This window comes from Mesoplodon densirostris, chromosome 4, assembly GCF_025265405.1.
Source record: "Mesoplodon densirostris isolate mMesDen1 chromosome 4, mMesDen1 primary haplotype, whole genome shotgun sequence".
Taxonomy (NCBI): domain Eukaryota; kingdom Metazoa; phylum Chordata; class Mammalia; order Artiodactyla; family Ziphiidae; genus Mesoplodon; species Mesoplodon densirostris.
The window spans coordinates 165,722,012-165,737,487 of record NC_082664.1 but is presented as its reverse complement, the minus strand read 5'-3'; the positions used below and the strand labels follow the sequence as shown (position 1 = coordinate 165,737,487).

Below are 15,476 nucleotides of genomic sequence, written 5' to 3'. Positions count from 1 at the left end.
TTATAGTAATCTTTCAATTTTTCTATATGTTTGAACGTTTCCGTAATAAACATTTCCATCTTTATGTTCCTTGTACTTAGCATAGTACCTGGAAAGTAGTAATCAATTATTTGTTGTTATTGTGGCTAAGTTTAGTCATACTTTATCTTTTTGTCTCAAAGTAGCTTTGATTTCTAGGAAATCTTTTGTCTAAGCCAGTGCTTCTCAAACTTTAACATGCCTGGGGATCTTGTTAAAATTCACAGTCTGGGGAATTCCCTGGCAGTCCAGTGGTTAAGACTCGCACTTCCATTGCAGGGGGTGCGGGTTGGATCCCTGGTTGAGGAACTAAGATCCCACATGCCACACAGCACGGCCAAAAAACAAACAAACAAAATCACATTCTGATTCAGCAGACTTGGAGTGCAGCTTGAGATTCTGCATTTGTAATAAGCTCTCAGAGGATGCTGATACTGCTTGTCTGTGGACACACTTTGAGTATCAAGGATCTAAACCAGTGATGAAGTTAGTACACAAGATATGGCCGCCTATCTGATCTCAGGAATAATAATTCAAAAATATTATAGTAGGGACTTCCCTGGTGGCACAGTGGTTAAGAATCCGCCTGCCATTGCAGGGGAGATGGGTTCGATCCCTGGTCTGGGAAGATCCCACATGCCGTGGAGCAACTAACCCCATGCACCACAGCAGTGGAGCAACTAACCCCATGCACTACAACCGTGCTCTTTGGCCCATGGGCCAGTTTGCCAACTATTGGCTTAAAAGATGTAAAGTCAATTATTCTGTTTGTTTACACTAAACAGAAGCTATTGGAGTTACCAAACATTTAATCCACACACTGTCTCTGAAGTCAGAAGAACCTCTAGAACTTGAAGTCAAAACACCTACCATCCTCACCTCTTCCTGCCCCCACCCAAATTCCTCATTAGAATTAAGAGTGTAAGCTGCTGTGTTAAATGAAAAGCAAGCAGCTCTCCAAGTCCATACACCCCAAATCCACCACTTCCCTAAATCTTTCCTTATTATACCCCAAGCTTTATGTAGTATTTCTATTATGCATCCTTTACTTAGCAAATATTTGTAGCACTCTGTGCCACACACTGTTCTACATAGTTTATATCAACCTATTGAAATTTTATAACAACCTTTGAGGCAGGAACTATTATTATGTCCATTTTGCAAATGGGGAAACTGAGGTGTGATAGTTCATTTTATGTGTCAACTTGGCTAAGCCATGGTACCCAGATATTTGGTCAAACACTGATCTAAATGTTGCTGTGAAGGTATTTTTTAGATGAGATTAACATCTAAACCATTAGACTTTGAGTAAAAGCTGATTACCCTCCATCATGTGGGAGGGCCTTATCCAATCAGCTGAAGGCCTGAAGAGAAAAAAAATTGAGGTGTCATCTCTTTCTCCTCCAAAGAGGAGGGAATTCTACCTCTTCACTGCCTTTGAGCTTGAGCTGCAACATCAACTCTTCCCGGAGTCTACAGCCTGCTGGCCTACCCTGCAGATTTTGGACTTGCTCGCGCCATAAACATGTAGGGCAATTCCCTAAAATAAATCCCCCCCCTCTCTCTACACACACACACACACACACACACACACACACAGAGACACAGGCAGACAGACAAACACACACACACACACTCTATTGTTCTTTTTCCCTGAGAACCCTAACTAACAGAACAGGTAAGGTAACTTGGCCAAGGTCATAAAGCTAGTAAGTGCAAGATCTGGAATTCAAACCCAGGTAGTCTGAATCCAGAGACTGTAATTCTTAAGTCACTGGGTTCAGTGATTTCTGAATGAATAGAAAATGTCAAGTTATTTACTCACCAAGTAGACATTGTTTGCTGACTGCAGTGAATAGTACAAATGCACGATGAAAGGACTTTTGCTTAGGGCCAGGGCGTCCCTCTCAGCTTGTACTTGATGAGTCATATTTTTGTTGATCATGTCTGCTTTTTTGACAACCTGTAGTACGTAACATGACAATAGACACATCCATTTTATTTTTTATGACAAAGTATTCTCAGGTTTCCAAGTTGCTGTCATGAAAACAATCAGAGAGAGAAAACACAGATGTTGTTTGGACCTTACATTGCCAGCGGGGAAACTCTGCTAGAAAAACAGCTAATATGGTGAAAACAAACAAAACTTTCTTTAACATAGAACTGCTTATCTTGGTATCAAGTGGCAAAAGTATCACATCCCTTTTGATAAGGAAAAAGATGTAAGCAAATGCTCCTTGACTACCCTGCCTATTAGCAGAAAAAAAATTCTGTTCTATTCTTCTTACAACTAAGCCAAAAGATAGTAATGTTCCTAATAGGTCCCCAGATAATCAGGAATGTAGGCATAGAGAAAGAGTAGCTAATTCATTTTTTTAAATTTCTGGTTCTTTGATGAATGGAAATAGAAACAGAAAGAGGAGGAATGTAAGTTTGTTTGCCTGGGAAAAAAATTTCTTAAAAATGGTTAGAGTTTACTGAAACTTAATGGTCTCAGATGCTGTGTTATAGAAAATAACTAACTACTCTTTTGAAATCTCAAGGTAACTGGTAAGGAAGCAAAACTATAATCTACATTAAAATGGAGCACTAGGGCTTCCCTGGTGGCGCAGTGGATAAGAACCTGCCCGCCAATGCAGGGGACACAGGTCCGATTCCTGGTCCGGAAAGATCCCACATGCCGCGGAGCAACTAAGCCCGTGCGCCACAACTACCGAGCCTGCGCTCTAGCCACAACTACTGAGCCCACAAGCCACAACTACTGAGCCCTCAAGCCACAACTACGGAAGCGCACGCATACAGAGCCCGTGCTCCGCAACAAAGAGAAGCCACCGCAGTGAGAAGCCCGCGCACCGCAACAGAGTAGCCCCCGCTCGCCGCAACTAGAGAAAAGCCCGCGCACAGCAACGAAGACCCAACGCAGCCAAAAATAAATTAAAAAAAAAATTGGAGCACTAAACTGAATAGTTAGTAACATTGAGATCAATTCTCAGGAAGATTACAAGTCAAAAAAAGGCATATTTCTTGCAAAGATTCAATAGAACATGTAATAAAACCATTAATACGCTGTAAATTCCAGCCTTAGAGCCTTTCCGTAAGAAAACAAGGGAAATTGACAGAGCCAGTCTGAAACATGATTTCACCTATCATTCCACTAGATTGCAAGCTCTATGAGGGCATGTTCGTTTTGTTACCACTGTACACAGACTCTACACACAAAGCGGATATTCACAAACACTTATCAAAAAGTGTATTGGTGTTTTCATTTCAACAGCTAATAGGGACTGGTTAGTATAATAGAAGGAAACGCAAAAAATCTTGGGAACATATGAAGTGAGGGAGAATTAATTTCAGTAGGGTGGGTCTGAAAGGTCAGGAAAGGTTTGAATGGGGGCTAAGATGAACCTTAATACATACATAACATAGGTGGAGGAGAGCAGAGAAGGGTGGAAGGAAGGCACTTAAGGAGGAGACAGAATAAACATAAGTTTGGAAGCAAGACAATACACAGCATTCAAGGACTAGCCAATTGTCTGGCGTGGCTAGAACATAGACTATGTAGACGATACAGTGGAAGCTTAGAGCCAGAACTTGGAGCATGACTGCTTTTCTAAGGAGTTTGGACTTTAGCTTGCACGGCACAGCCAAAGGAGTAAAATAGTGATTCCAGTTAGGGGCCTGTTCCAATAGACTAGGTATAGAAATGAAGGCCTGATGAACCTTAGAAACATCATGTCAAGTGAAAAAAGCCAGATGCAAAAGACCATACATTTCATGATTCCATTTATATGCAATGTCCAGAAAAGGCAAACCTATAGTGATAGAAAGTAGACTGATGATTACCTGGGGCTAGGGGTGTTAAGGGGGGGAGACACTGCAGATGAGCAAGAGAGGTCTTTTCAGGGTGATGGGAATGTTCTAGAATTGGAATGTGGTCATGGTTACTCTATATTTAATTTACTAAAAACTGAATTGTACTTTTAGAAAGAAAGAAAGGGAAAGAAAGAAAGAAAGAAATGGAAAAAGTGAAGTCCTGTACTTGGGCAGACTTCGGAATGGAATGGAAGGGGTAATACGAATGAATATGAGACAGAATTGACAGGCCTAGTGGAGAGAGAGAATATACAGATGAAGTAGAGAAAAGTTAAAATGACTGAAGTTTCTAGCTTGAATGACAGAGATGGTGGTATTATTACATGGAGAGAAGGAACACAGGAGGCAGTTAGGTGGAGAGGACTGTTCGAAGTTAGGCAAGCACAACTCCGAGGTGCCTGCTAGATATTCACACCGCAATGTCCGACAGGAAGTTGAAACTGCATCAGGCTGCTGGCTTCTTTCCTTTATCACCATCACTCAGTGCTGAGATGTGAGTAATCTGAAACTATGGGAGTGGATGAGAATCAAGAGTGGCCAGAACAGCTTCAAATATATTGAAAGCTCTTGAATGCTTTGGAATGATATCTACTACTGCAAGGATAAAGGAGTGATTTGGGACATATTTCAGCTCTGTCTTTAAATATAAGTACATTCTAGATTTATAGAATGAAGAGAAAAGTGGGGTTTAATGAGATCTTTTTGGTTATATAGGTCAGAAGTTCATCTACATCACAGCATGCTGACTACAGTTAATCCTACATTGTATATTTGAAAGCTGCTGAGAGAGATCTTAAAAGTTCTCATCACAAGAAAAAAATTTGTAGCTGTGTCATGATGGTTGTCAACTAGACTTATTGTGGAGATCACTTCGCCACAGACAAATACTGAATCATTATGTTGTACACCTGAAACTAGTAAATGTCAGTTACATCTCCATAAAAAAATGAATCTGTCAAACTGATAGAATTAAAATATAATATGGAAATAACTGTTTCAAATTTAAAGTTTCAACCCTAATCCTGGTAAAGACCGAATGAGTAAAAATGATTCAGAAGTCCTGGCGTCTCCTAAGCTTTCGCGGTGCGAAGAGAAGGGCGGGGCAGTGGTGGCACCGACTTGCCCGCGTTGTCACCCCAAGTGAGAAGTCATCCCACAGGGCTCCGGAGGTTTCAGTGAGCCAGGCACCCGTCTAGTCGTTCCTGCGGCCCTGGGGCCTGCCCAGTTCAGGGGGCGGGAAGGAGGGCCGAAGGGCTGGCCTCTTTCGCTTTCTTTATTCCTTGACTCTTACCTTCACCGCGTACAACCTGTTGCCTTTCTGCCCCAGATACACCTTCCCGAAGGCGCCGCGGCTAATGGGCTTCACTATGGTGAACTCTTCAATGGAGGGAGGTCGTGGCACCGGGATCCTATTCACGAACTCCCCTGTCGGCGTGCCTCCTCCACCCTCCATCTCGCCGCCGGCGGTGGTCTCCATAGCAGGTCAGCCCGGATGCAAGTCTCTGTCAGCGACCAAGAGCCCTTTCGGAGCCGCAACTCCCGCCAACTGGTTTCAAAGCGAGGCTCCGCCCACGCCGCGCTTCGGCAGTGACGTCACCCCGTCGCTGCGCACGCCACGCCCAATCCAGTGCGGCCCCGCCACTGTCACCTGCTCTGCGTCGACGCAGAAGCCAATGAACGTGAAGACGGGGCAGCTGGGAAATTCTTGAACCAACCACAGACTCTTCCAGGGTGACAGTGGCTCACGTACCCCGTTTGTAGTGACAGGGGGCGTCACAAATAGTTCTTGGCAAACAGGGAAAGGGATTACGGGGGCTTGAATCTGAATCGAGGGATTTGAAGAGTTTTCTCCCGACATCCAAACGAGGCTGGTGGGACCCGGCCCTCATCCCATTTTTTTTGTTTTGTTTTTTAAACTCCTTTGCAGCCTCCCACCCGCGGGAGAAACGTAAACCACTTCGGTCTGGTCCGTGAAACAATGGCCAGTGAAATCACAGAATGTGGAGAAACTGGATGAGCAGGATGCGCATGACTGGTCCTGTAATTTGATATTTTAACAGGATGTAACTTGCCTATTTGAAATAGGAAGAGTTTTTTATTTATTGTGGGGAAGATAAAGAGCACTTAATTGTAGTAAAAGAGGTTATAATAGCTCAAGGCCCAATCGGAACAGGAGAATATATTGTAAGTATTGATAACAAAGCTGGAGAAAGATTTTAACAGGGTCCGTGTCTTTCTTTCCCCTTTAAAAAGAAAACTACAGCCAATGAGTTCTAGGGCTCCGGCGCGTGCATTACTCAACGTCAACGTGAACTACCTCGGGGGGCGTCAGCTGCCCCCGAAAAGGCGGAGCGTTGACGCACGCCCCTGGGTGGCGGCCTCACCTGCCCCGGAAGTACTGTTGCTTTAGCGCCTTGCCTTCCGGGGCAGATTGTCTGTGTTTGCAGCAGCTGTAGGGAGGGGAGGCCATTTTCCGTTTCTAGGAAGAGTGAGGGCGAGAGGAGAGAGAAAAGAAGGGGAAAAAAGGGCTCAGCGCCTCCCCGCCGGGCCGTGGACAAGAGGGACAGTTTCGGCAGGCGGGTGAGGTCGCTGACGGCCTGGAGAAGATGTTTTCCCTGTCGAGCACCGTTCAGCCCCAGGTGGGTCCGGCATCCAGTCCATTTTTCTCCCCCCGCCCTGCCCGCGTTTGCCGTTTGCGTTTCTTGGAAGTGGTTTCTCTTAAGAGATCGTAGGAGGGAAGCGTTTAATCCAGTTGGAGTCCTGGAGTCCTGGGGTTGAGAAGGGATCGGGGCGACGCTGAGAGTAAAGGGCTGACGATGAAACAGAAGCAAAATACCAGCTTGATGGAGACCTTGGCTTATCGATTTGATTGCGTGGAATTTTTGCTACAGAATCCATCAGGCATTGTTCAGTTCTAGACATTCTGGGGTGGGGGTGGGGAGGGGGCAGGGGAAACGTCTGCCGTAGATGTAAAGGGAGCAAGTGATGTTCCTTTTCCATCCTTCCGCCTCTTCAAAGACTTTCGTCTTCACAACCCCGATTCTCTACTCTTTCTTTTAAATGGAATTTAACCCAAACATGCTATAAAAATTTGAATAATCTTCTATGAATGCTTTCTCTCTTTTTTTGACCAAAAGTAAGAAATAAATATATATTGATATATTTAAGTTATTCACTGCTTGCACTTAAAATTTTGATTCAGCCTCCTCCCCCTCTTTTCATTTTTGAAGCAAAAGGGCAGAGAAAAAAGATTCCAAGCGTTTTTATTTTTAATTCTTCTTTCAGGAGTAATCACCGGTGGCAATGTTTTGTTCTTAGTTCATTTAAAAATCTTTTTTGATGGTGACATTTTGATTTTTTTTTTGAGAGTTCTTCACAGTTTTTCAAATAGACAGTTTTTGAAACATTCCGTTTTCAAAATAATTTTTGACGTTCTTTAGTTTCTTGGTTAAAGCATATAATTATGTCCACTCCCTTTTGTTTTGTTTTGTTTTGAATTTTGCTAGTACTGGTGGGGTAATAAAAAATGAAGTGGTTATTTATTGGGCATCAGTAATGTGCTAGGTGAACAAGGCAAATGTGGAATCTTGATGATATGAAGTAAAAAATGAGTAGGAGTTAGCCAAGTGAAGAGTGAATAGATGTAAACAGGTAGACGGAACATCTGGAGGTTCTGAGATAGTGACAAGCCTAGCTGATTGGAGGAACAAGAATAAGGCCAGTGTGGCTAGAGCGTGGTGATTAAAGGGCCAGTGATGGAAAGGAGGTTGGGGAGAAGACCTGATGCAGATCATACAGGGTGTTAAAAGAAGGGACTTTGGGCTTCATTTTAAGTTTGTTGGAAACCATTGAATGCTTTTAAGCATGTTAAGGAGTAACGTGATCAGATTTAGATTACAATCTATTACAGAGTAATAGATTACTCTGGCTTCTTGCTGTGTGGAGAATGTGGAAGGACAGAGTGGAAATGTTTTCAGTTCAGGATGTTATTGCACTAATCCAGAGAGGGATAATGCACCGCTAAGTGGTGACAGTGGTTATGGAAAGAAGGGGATGAGATTTATTTTGAAAAAAGAACAGAGGGAATTCCCTGGTGGTCCAGTGGTTAGGACTTCATGCTTTCACTGCCAAGGACTGGGGTTCAATCCCTGGTTGGGAAACTAAGATCCCAGAAGCCGCGCGGTGCGGCCAAAAAAGAAAGAAAGAAAAAAGAATAGAATTTCATGAGGGATGATGGAAAGAGGTGTTTCTGGGTTTGATCAGCTGGATGCAAGTAGGTGTTATTTACCAAAATGACCGGTGACTGGCGGAGTCCTACCAATCGTTTGAAAAAGAATTAGACTTGGCTTGCTGAATACAATATTAAACCTTTTGAAACTGAACTGCAAGAAACTGATGTCAAGAAGACCTGATTTTAGGAGAATTTATCATTAGCTGAATAGAGTTAGTGGTATGCAATGTCGGTAGAGGTAGTGAAGGAATTTGCTGTACTATAGGCAGTCCTAACTGGACTCATGTAGGACCGTTATATGACACAGAAGTTCAACCTTTTCACTGAGGAGAGATCAAACCATCTTTTAGCAGTTTAAATTCTTTATTGAATGAGAAGAGGTACAACTAATTAAAATAAAACTTTTCAAGGTTATAGACAGGGAATTCCCTGGCAGTCCAGTGGTTAGGACTTCACACTCTCGCTGAGGGCCCAGGTTCAATCCCTGCTCGGGGAACTAAATTCCCAGAAGCCGCATGGGGAGGCCAAAAAAACAAAAACAAAAACAAAAAATGTATAGACAGAAAATATGTATCTTAAAATAATTTGATTCCTATAGTTTTTTGTTTGTTTGTTTGTTGTTCTTGTTTTTTGGTCACGCTGCGCAGCTTGTGGCATTGAACCCAGGCCCACAGCAGTGAAAGCGTGGAGTCCTAACTGCTGTACCGCCAGGGATTCCCTGATTCTTGTAATAGTTTTAAAAGAGCTTACTGTTTCTTTCTGACTCTAAAAATAATACACACTAATTGCCAAAAATCCTGAAAAGAAAAATATAAATAAGAAAGATCACCTCTAATTTCATCACCCCAATAGATCACATTTTAGAATAAGTTCTTTCATCCTTTTAACTCTACACAAATATGTGTATGCATACTTTTAAGAAAAATGTTACGTAAAGGTTTGCGGCTCGCTTTTTTCATTTTAAAAACAATGTTATGAATTTATTTCTGTATCGATAACCATGGGATGAAAAGTCTTTAAGTGAAATCTGGAGTCAGATTATCTGTGTTAGAATCCTTCTTCCTCTAGTACTTTCTTGCTGAGAAAGTGTGATAGAAATGTAATAGTAACTAATGTTTATAGCTGTTAGGAGAATTAAATGAGATAATATAAGTCAAGTACATAGTTCAAAATGTGCCATATAGTAAGAGCCCATTTAATTTAATCATTTACTCAACAGGTGTTTATTTAGCATCTACTGTGTGCATTATTGCACTGGGATACAGTATTGAATGAAATAGAGGAAGTAAGGTAGAGAAAAATAAAATATAAAGTGTTAAGTTATATTAAGTATAACGTAAAAACAGTTTATGTTAAATAATTTATAAATAAAATAGAGAAAAATAATAAAATAGAGGAAAAAACCCCTTGCCACATGAAACTTATGCTCCAGTGGGAGAATGTGGTATAATAAATAAAAACTATTTGGTCTTTGTTCCCAATTCTTGGCACAGAGCTCCTAAAACCCTTGTAATTTCCTGTGTGATGGGCATGTCTTTATTCTTAAAGCCCCTCTTTGGATCACACCTGGATTTACGCTAATGAGGTGACTTAGATTGAGGTTTCTAGTAAATAATATGTAGGTAAATAAGTAAATATATGAAGTGTGTTAGATAATGAAAATGTCAAGAAGAAAAAATAGAGCAGAAGAAGGCAATAAGGAATATTTTTTAGGGGAGGGTTGCTGAAATCTTACATAGGTTGTCCAGGGAGAAGATGCATGAAAAGATGACTTGTGAGTTAAGAACTGAAGGGAGAGCAAACTATGTGACTAACTGGACAGGAGGGAATAAACAGCAGTGCAAAGTCCTTGAGGTGAGGGCCTGCCAGGTGTTTTCCAGGAACAGAAAGGGGGATGCAGTGGTGGGAGCAGAGAGAAGGAAGGGAAACTTAGTGGTGGGTCAATTCGGAGAGGTGATAAAGAGCCAGGGAGGGCTTTCTGTGTCATCGTTGTTAGGACGTTGGCTTTTATTGTGAGAATAGTCATTGGAGGGTTTTGAGCAGAGGAGTGATGAGATCTGACTGGCTTTAATAGAGCAGATTCAGGGAGAGAAGTTAGGATGCAGTTGTAAAAATCCACATATGGATGATGGTGACTTAGAATAGGGTGGTGCAGTGGGGAAGTTGAAAAGTATAAAATTCTGGGTATATGCTTACTTGTTTCATGTCTGAGAAATATTTCATTTTTGTGGTGGTATCATTTGTGTAGCCACTCCCCTATTGGACATTTCTAGCTTTCCACAAATTTTTAAATATTTTGATGAAAACTGTCTTCTGTGCATATGCAAGCATAGATCATTACTTACTAGATTATTTCCTTGGAATAAATCCCTAGAAGTTAGATTGCTCGAATGGTGAAATGTATGTATTTTTAATACTTTTGCTGTATATAGCCCCTATACTATCCTGAAGGGATATACCAGTTTTCTTCCTACCAGCAATAATCTGAGTATTTATAATTTTTAATGTATAGTTTTGATATACGGTGTACATTTAACTTTTTACAATACCCAATCCTGACAATAAAAGTTTTTTTTCTGTTTTTATTTTTAAAAGCACTACTTATTTTCAGCTTCTATCTTTTTATAGGTTACAGTTCCTCTGAGTCATCTCATCAATGCCTTCCATTCACCGAAAAACACATCTGTTTCTGTCAGTGCATCAGTTTCTCAAAACCAGCATCGAGATGTAGTGTCTGAGCATGAGGCTCCCAGCAATGAGGTAATAGTTTTTACCCTGGGTGTGTGAGAAAGTTTTTTTGGTTTAGTACATTGTAAACATGCCTGAAATAACTTTCTATGTTTAGGCATTTGTAACAGGGTGATTTCTGTCTTCAGCTTAATCTCCCTTTTACGATTAAAGATGTCCAACTCTGGCTTTGTTGTACATATAGAAATATTACTTTGTTTTATTTTTAACATTTAATTTATAAAAACTTTCATGTGGCAGTGTATTGGTATTCACTTCCTACGTTACTGCTTGTGTAATATCCTTTAGATATTCTTCTGTGCTGCTTCCGTGGTAGCAGGGAACCTACAGTTAACTCCATAATTCCCATAATTCTCAGGAAAGATAGTATAGCAAGAAGTTATCATCTACTGCCTTATAGGAGCTTTCAGTGTAAATGAGCAATTAGAATATAGATACCTGAAAGTGAAATGTATAAGCTATGAAACCGTACGTTGAGTATTCAGAGAATTAGAAAATCATTGTGGCCTAGGATATTGCGAATTCCCAACCTAGGAACCTTGTGTTTACAAGATTCATTAATAAGATAGTTGCTTGTAGCTCAGAATACATTTTTCATAGTAAACATTATAATCTATAGTTAAGTTTCTCACAAACCTCTTTAACCATAAATAGCTTATGTTCTTAGTCCTGATATCAGGGGCTATGGCAAAGGACAGTAGAGGAGGAGTTGAAAAAAAGTTTGTGGGACTTCCCTGGTGGCCCAGTGGTTGAGACTCCACGCTTCCAATGCAGGGGGCCTGGGTTCGATCCCTGTTCGGGGAACTACAATCCCACATGCCACGTGGCGCAGCCAAAAAAAAAAATAGTCTGCTTTTGGTGGGGGTGGGATGGGGGGTGGTTGTGAGGTGAGTCTTGGGATACAATTTTACTTAGATGAAAAGTTTGTCTTTATGCTTTCCTTTTTTTTTCTTTTTTAATTGATTAATTGATTTATTTTTGGCTGTGTTGGGTCTTCGTTGTTGCGTGTGGGCTTTCTCTAGTTGTGGTGATCGGGGGCTACTTACTTCGTTGCAGTGCACAGGCTTCTCATTGCGGTGGCTTCTCTTGTTGCGGAGCATGGGCTCTAGGTATGCAGGCTTTAGTAGTTGTGGCTCGTGGGCTCAGTAGTTGTGGCTCACGGGCTATGGAGCGCAGGCTCAGTAGTTGTGGCGCACGGGCTTAGTTGCTCCGCGGCATGTGGAATCTTCCCGAACCAGGGTACGAACCCGTGTCTCCTGCACTGGCAGGTGGATTCGTAACCACTGCACCACCAGGGAAGCCCCTATGTTTTCCTTTTATATTATCTGCCAAATTCCTATTGCCTCTGTCTATAGGCAATCCATTCTTGTATTCTGTTGTGACACCCTTCTTCCAATTTACAGCCCAAGAGCTTTGCTAATGATAAGACTGTATGTATCAGAATTGCTACATGCAGCAGTATTATGTTCATTTTAGAAATTTTGGAAAATATTATATAGGTAGAAGAAATTAAATTAACCTATGATCCTGCTTCTCTTTTTCTCACTTGTACTTTTATAATAGTTGGATCATACTGTATATGCTGATTTAGATTTTGCTTGATCATTTTAATAGTCTTAAGAACTTTTTATTCCATACATTTTCTTTATTTTTAATGACTTTCAGAGTGTTCATTTTATGATGTTCTGTTGTTGGATATTGTTTCCAATTTTTTGCTGCTCTAAACACCATTTGTACTCTCCGTGGTGCTAAATGTTTGACTATTTCATCAAGTGAAATGGCTAGGTCAGTAGTGAAGTACATTTTGGGGGCTTGAAAAGTAGCTAAACTCTAGAAGCCAATGTTGAGCTTAAGACTAATGGTCTCAGATACAGAATTGGTGTCTTATCCTCTGATTTACCTTCATTATTCTTATGGTTTATCATTGATGACTGTTTGTTATTGCTTCACAAACATTTTCATTCTTCTTAAGCACCCTCCCTCATCTCTACTCGCACTTCCTTTGCTCTGAGGTTACATTGCTTTCATCAAGTCTTGCTCATCCAAGCACCCACTTCACAGCGCAAGCAAAAAACTTTCAACTTCCTTCAAGCTACTGCCTTCTTTTCCTGTTGCTTTCAGACTTCTTGAAAAAGTAGTACTCTGAACTTAATATCTATTCTTGCTAAACTTTTATTCATACTACATCCCATTGTAGTTTGGCTACTACTTTTACCATTTTATACACTTGTTTTGGTATATTTTGTTGACTTCCTTAGCAGTAAGTACAGGCCTTTTTAAAAATCCACATCTTTTTCATCTTTTCCTTAGCATTTGACCTTGCTGAACATCCACTGCTTTCAAAATACTTCATAAATTGAGTGATACTACATTGATGGGGTTTTTTTTTCTCTTTCTGTTTTGCTGGGCTTTTTTAATGCCAGCCTTTTACATAATGTGTGTACATTTATCTGTAATCTAATTTTCATTTTGCATAGTCTCACAGATTATATATCTTAATGTCTATATATATTTATACGCTGATAGCTCCCAAATCTATCTCCAACTCTGAAGTATCTCTAAAGTTTTAAAGTAATTATCTGGTGGTTTATTAAAATACCCCTCGGGATAGGCTCCAAGGACCTTGAAATTAAGATGTCTAAAACTGAGCTGCTTCCCCAGATTCCAGTGTATTTGATCTTAGAGTGGTTTTAGCCCCTCTTCATCAGTCTGGGTCCAACCAAGAGAGAGAGACCACACAGTCATTTGAACAGTGAATGTTTAATATAAAAAATATATATAATTTTTTAGTTTAATATTTTAAAAACCCTGGTCTAACAGGGGATTAGAATAACTAGGGATTGGCTAGTAATAAGTAAAGAAAATTCAAATATATAGGACTTGCAGATTCAAGAAGCAGCTAATCCTCCCAGGACTGAGAGCTTCCCAGGAAGAGTTCTCCACCCCTGGGCTGAGGTTCTGAGGTTGTTGGAGAGGGCATGGCCTTGGCTCACTGAATGGCACAGGAGTCACTGGTGCAGTGCCAGCTGAACCTGATGGAAATCTGCCCCCTCGGGTACCAGGAGAAGCTCTTCATGGGGATGTGTGTTACTGGAAAAGCTGCTGGGTACTGCTGGCAACTGTGCACTGTAGGAGCCAGGCTTTGGAGAAGCTGCACGAGTGGCAGGAACCACTCCTGGAGAAACCATGGGTGTTATGTTGCACACAGGGGCCCACTGAGTGAACACAATAGCCTGAACCCAGAGCAGAAACTCCTCCTACAATGTCTCTCCAGTGCCCTCTACTGACAGCTTAATGTTCTAGCCAACAAAGGAAAAATATTTAAAGAGCCCAGATCCATGAACATGGAGCCAAAAAAAGGATGAAGAGGAGCTAAGAGACAACAAATCAATAACCAGCACATCCATCCAGAACCCTTCTCCCTCACAATCCCTATACTTTACTGGTTTCTTCAAATGTCTGTTGTCTGTAACTTGGTATTTGCATCCTTCTTAGTCAGGGCTCAGTTTGGGTTCATACCATTTTTCTCTTGTTACATCAGCCTTCTGTTCTCCAGCTTATCATCTTTGTCTTCTATTTTCTTCCTATAAAACAAAACTAATGATATTAGCTATAGAATTAAATTCAAACAAGGCTCTTCACAATATGGCCATAGCCCATCTTTCTAGTGCTTTCTTCAGTCACTAAACTTTTTACTGCATCTCAGACATTCCAAGCCCTTTGATGACTTTTTGTTTGCCCTCTTCCCCAAGGTTTCTGCCCCCATCATTTGTGAATTAAGTGTTACTTCAGTGAAGCCTTATCACTTAGGAAATTAGTTGTGTTCTCTTATGACTTTTTAAAAAATATCTCTGTAATAGCAGTTACCTTACTGTATGATAATTATCATATTCATAGGTACCTTATTTCTCTTTATGTTCCTCGGACTTGATACTCAATATGTAAGGGGCATAATTTTCTGTCTTAGTTAAAAATCTGCATTTCCCTTTGTATTATAAATAGACTTTCTGGTTTCCCCATTTTAAAAGATAAAATATCTTTGCAGCTCTTGAACATTGTAGTCCTTCTGATTCCATTATAATAATGTGCTTTATAGTCTACAGTTTTTATTACCTTAAAAAGCACCTTTTAAGGGCTTCCCTGGTGGCGCAGTGGTTGAGAGTCCACCTGCCGATGCAGGGGACACGGGTTCATGCCCCGGTCCGGGAAGATCCCACATGCCGTGGAGCGGCTGGGCCCGTGAGCCATGGCCGCTGAGCCTGCGTGTCCGGAGCCTGTGCTCCGCAACGGGAGAGGCCACAGCAGTAAGAGGCCCGCATACGGCAAAAAAAAGCACCTTTTAAGTATTTTATTTCATCCTGCCTTTATCTTACTGTATATCCTAGGATATGTAGATGAGCAAGGCGTCATCTCTTCCATTGATCCATATTATCTTGTTGAGAAATAGGCAGGATATATTTTATAGTCATTTTCCTAATGAGGAAAAGGATTCTAAGAATATGAATGACTTGTCACAAAGCTAATATTTGACAAACTCCTGAACATCAATCCAGAGCTATGTAATCTGGGGATCTGACTACATCAGTCATAAAAAGTTGATGCTTGG

General features: G+C 41.0%; 2 protein-coding genes across 4 annotated transcripts in view; one reads left to right on the top strand and one right to left on the bottom strand.

Annotated features, from left to right (window-relative positions):
* Positions 1-5,428, bottom strand: part of MASTL (microtubule associated serine/threonine kinase like) — a 31,823-nt gene extending 26,395 nt beyond the window's left edge. For all 3 annotated transcript variants that reach the window (XM_060095430.1, XM_060095428.1, XM_060095429.1), the window contains exons 1-2: positions 5,183-5,428; positions 1,844-1,981 (exon numbers count right to left, since the gene is read on the bottom strand). In XM_060095430.1, the coding sequence (XP_059951413.1) occupies positions 1,844-1,981; positions 5,183-5,368 (324 nt within the window). In that variant the 5' untranslated portion in view covers positions 5,369-5,428. The remainder of the gene's footprint in view (positions 1-1,843; positions 1,982-5,182) is intronic.
* An 891-nt stretch (positions 5,429-6,319) lies between these two features.
* The window catches only part of YME1L1 (YME1 like 1 ATPase), a 34,744-nt gene continuing 25,587 nt past the window's right edge, over positions 6,320-15,476 (top strand). The window contains exons 1-2 of the mRNA XM_060097629.1: positions 6,320-6,530; positions 10,751-10,882. Of these exons, the coding sequence (XP_059953612.1) occupies positions 6,498-6,530; positions 10,751-10,882 (165 nt within the window). The 5' untranslated portion in view covers positions 6,320-6,497. The remainder of the gene's footprint in view (positions 6,531-10,750; positions 10,883-15,476) is intronic.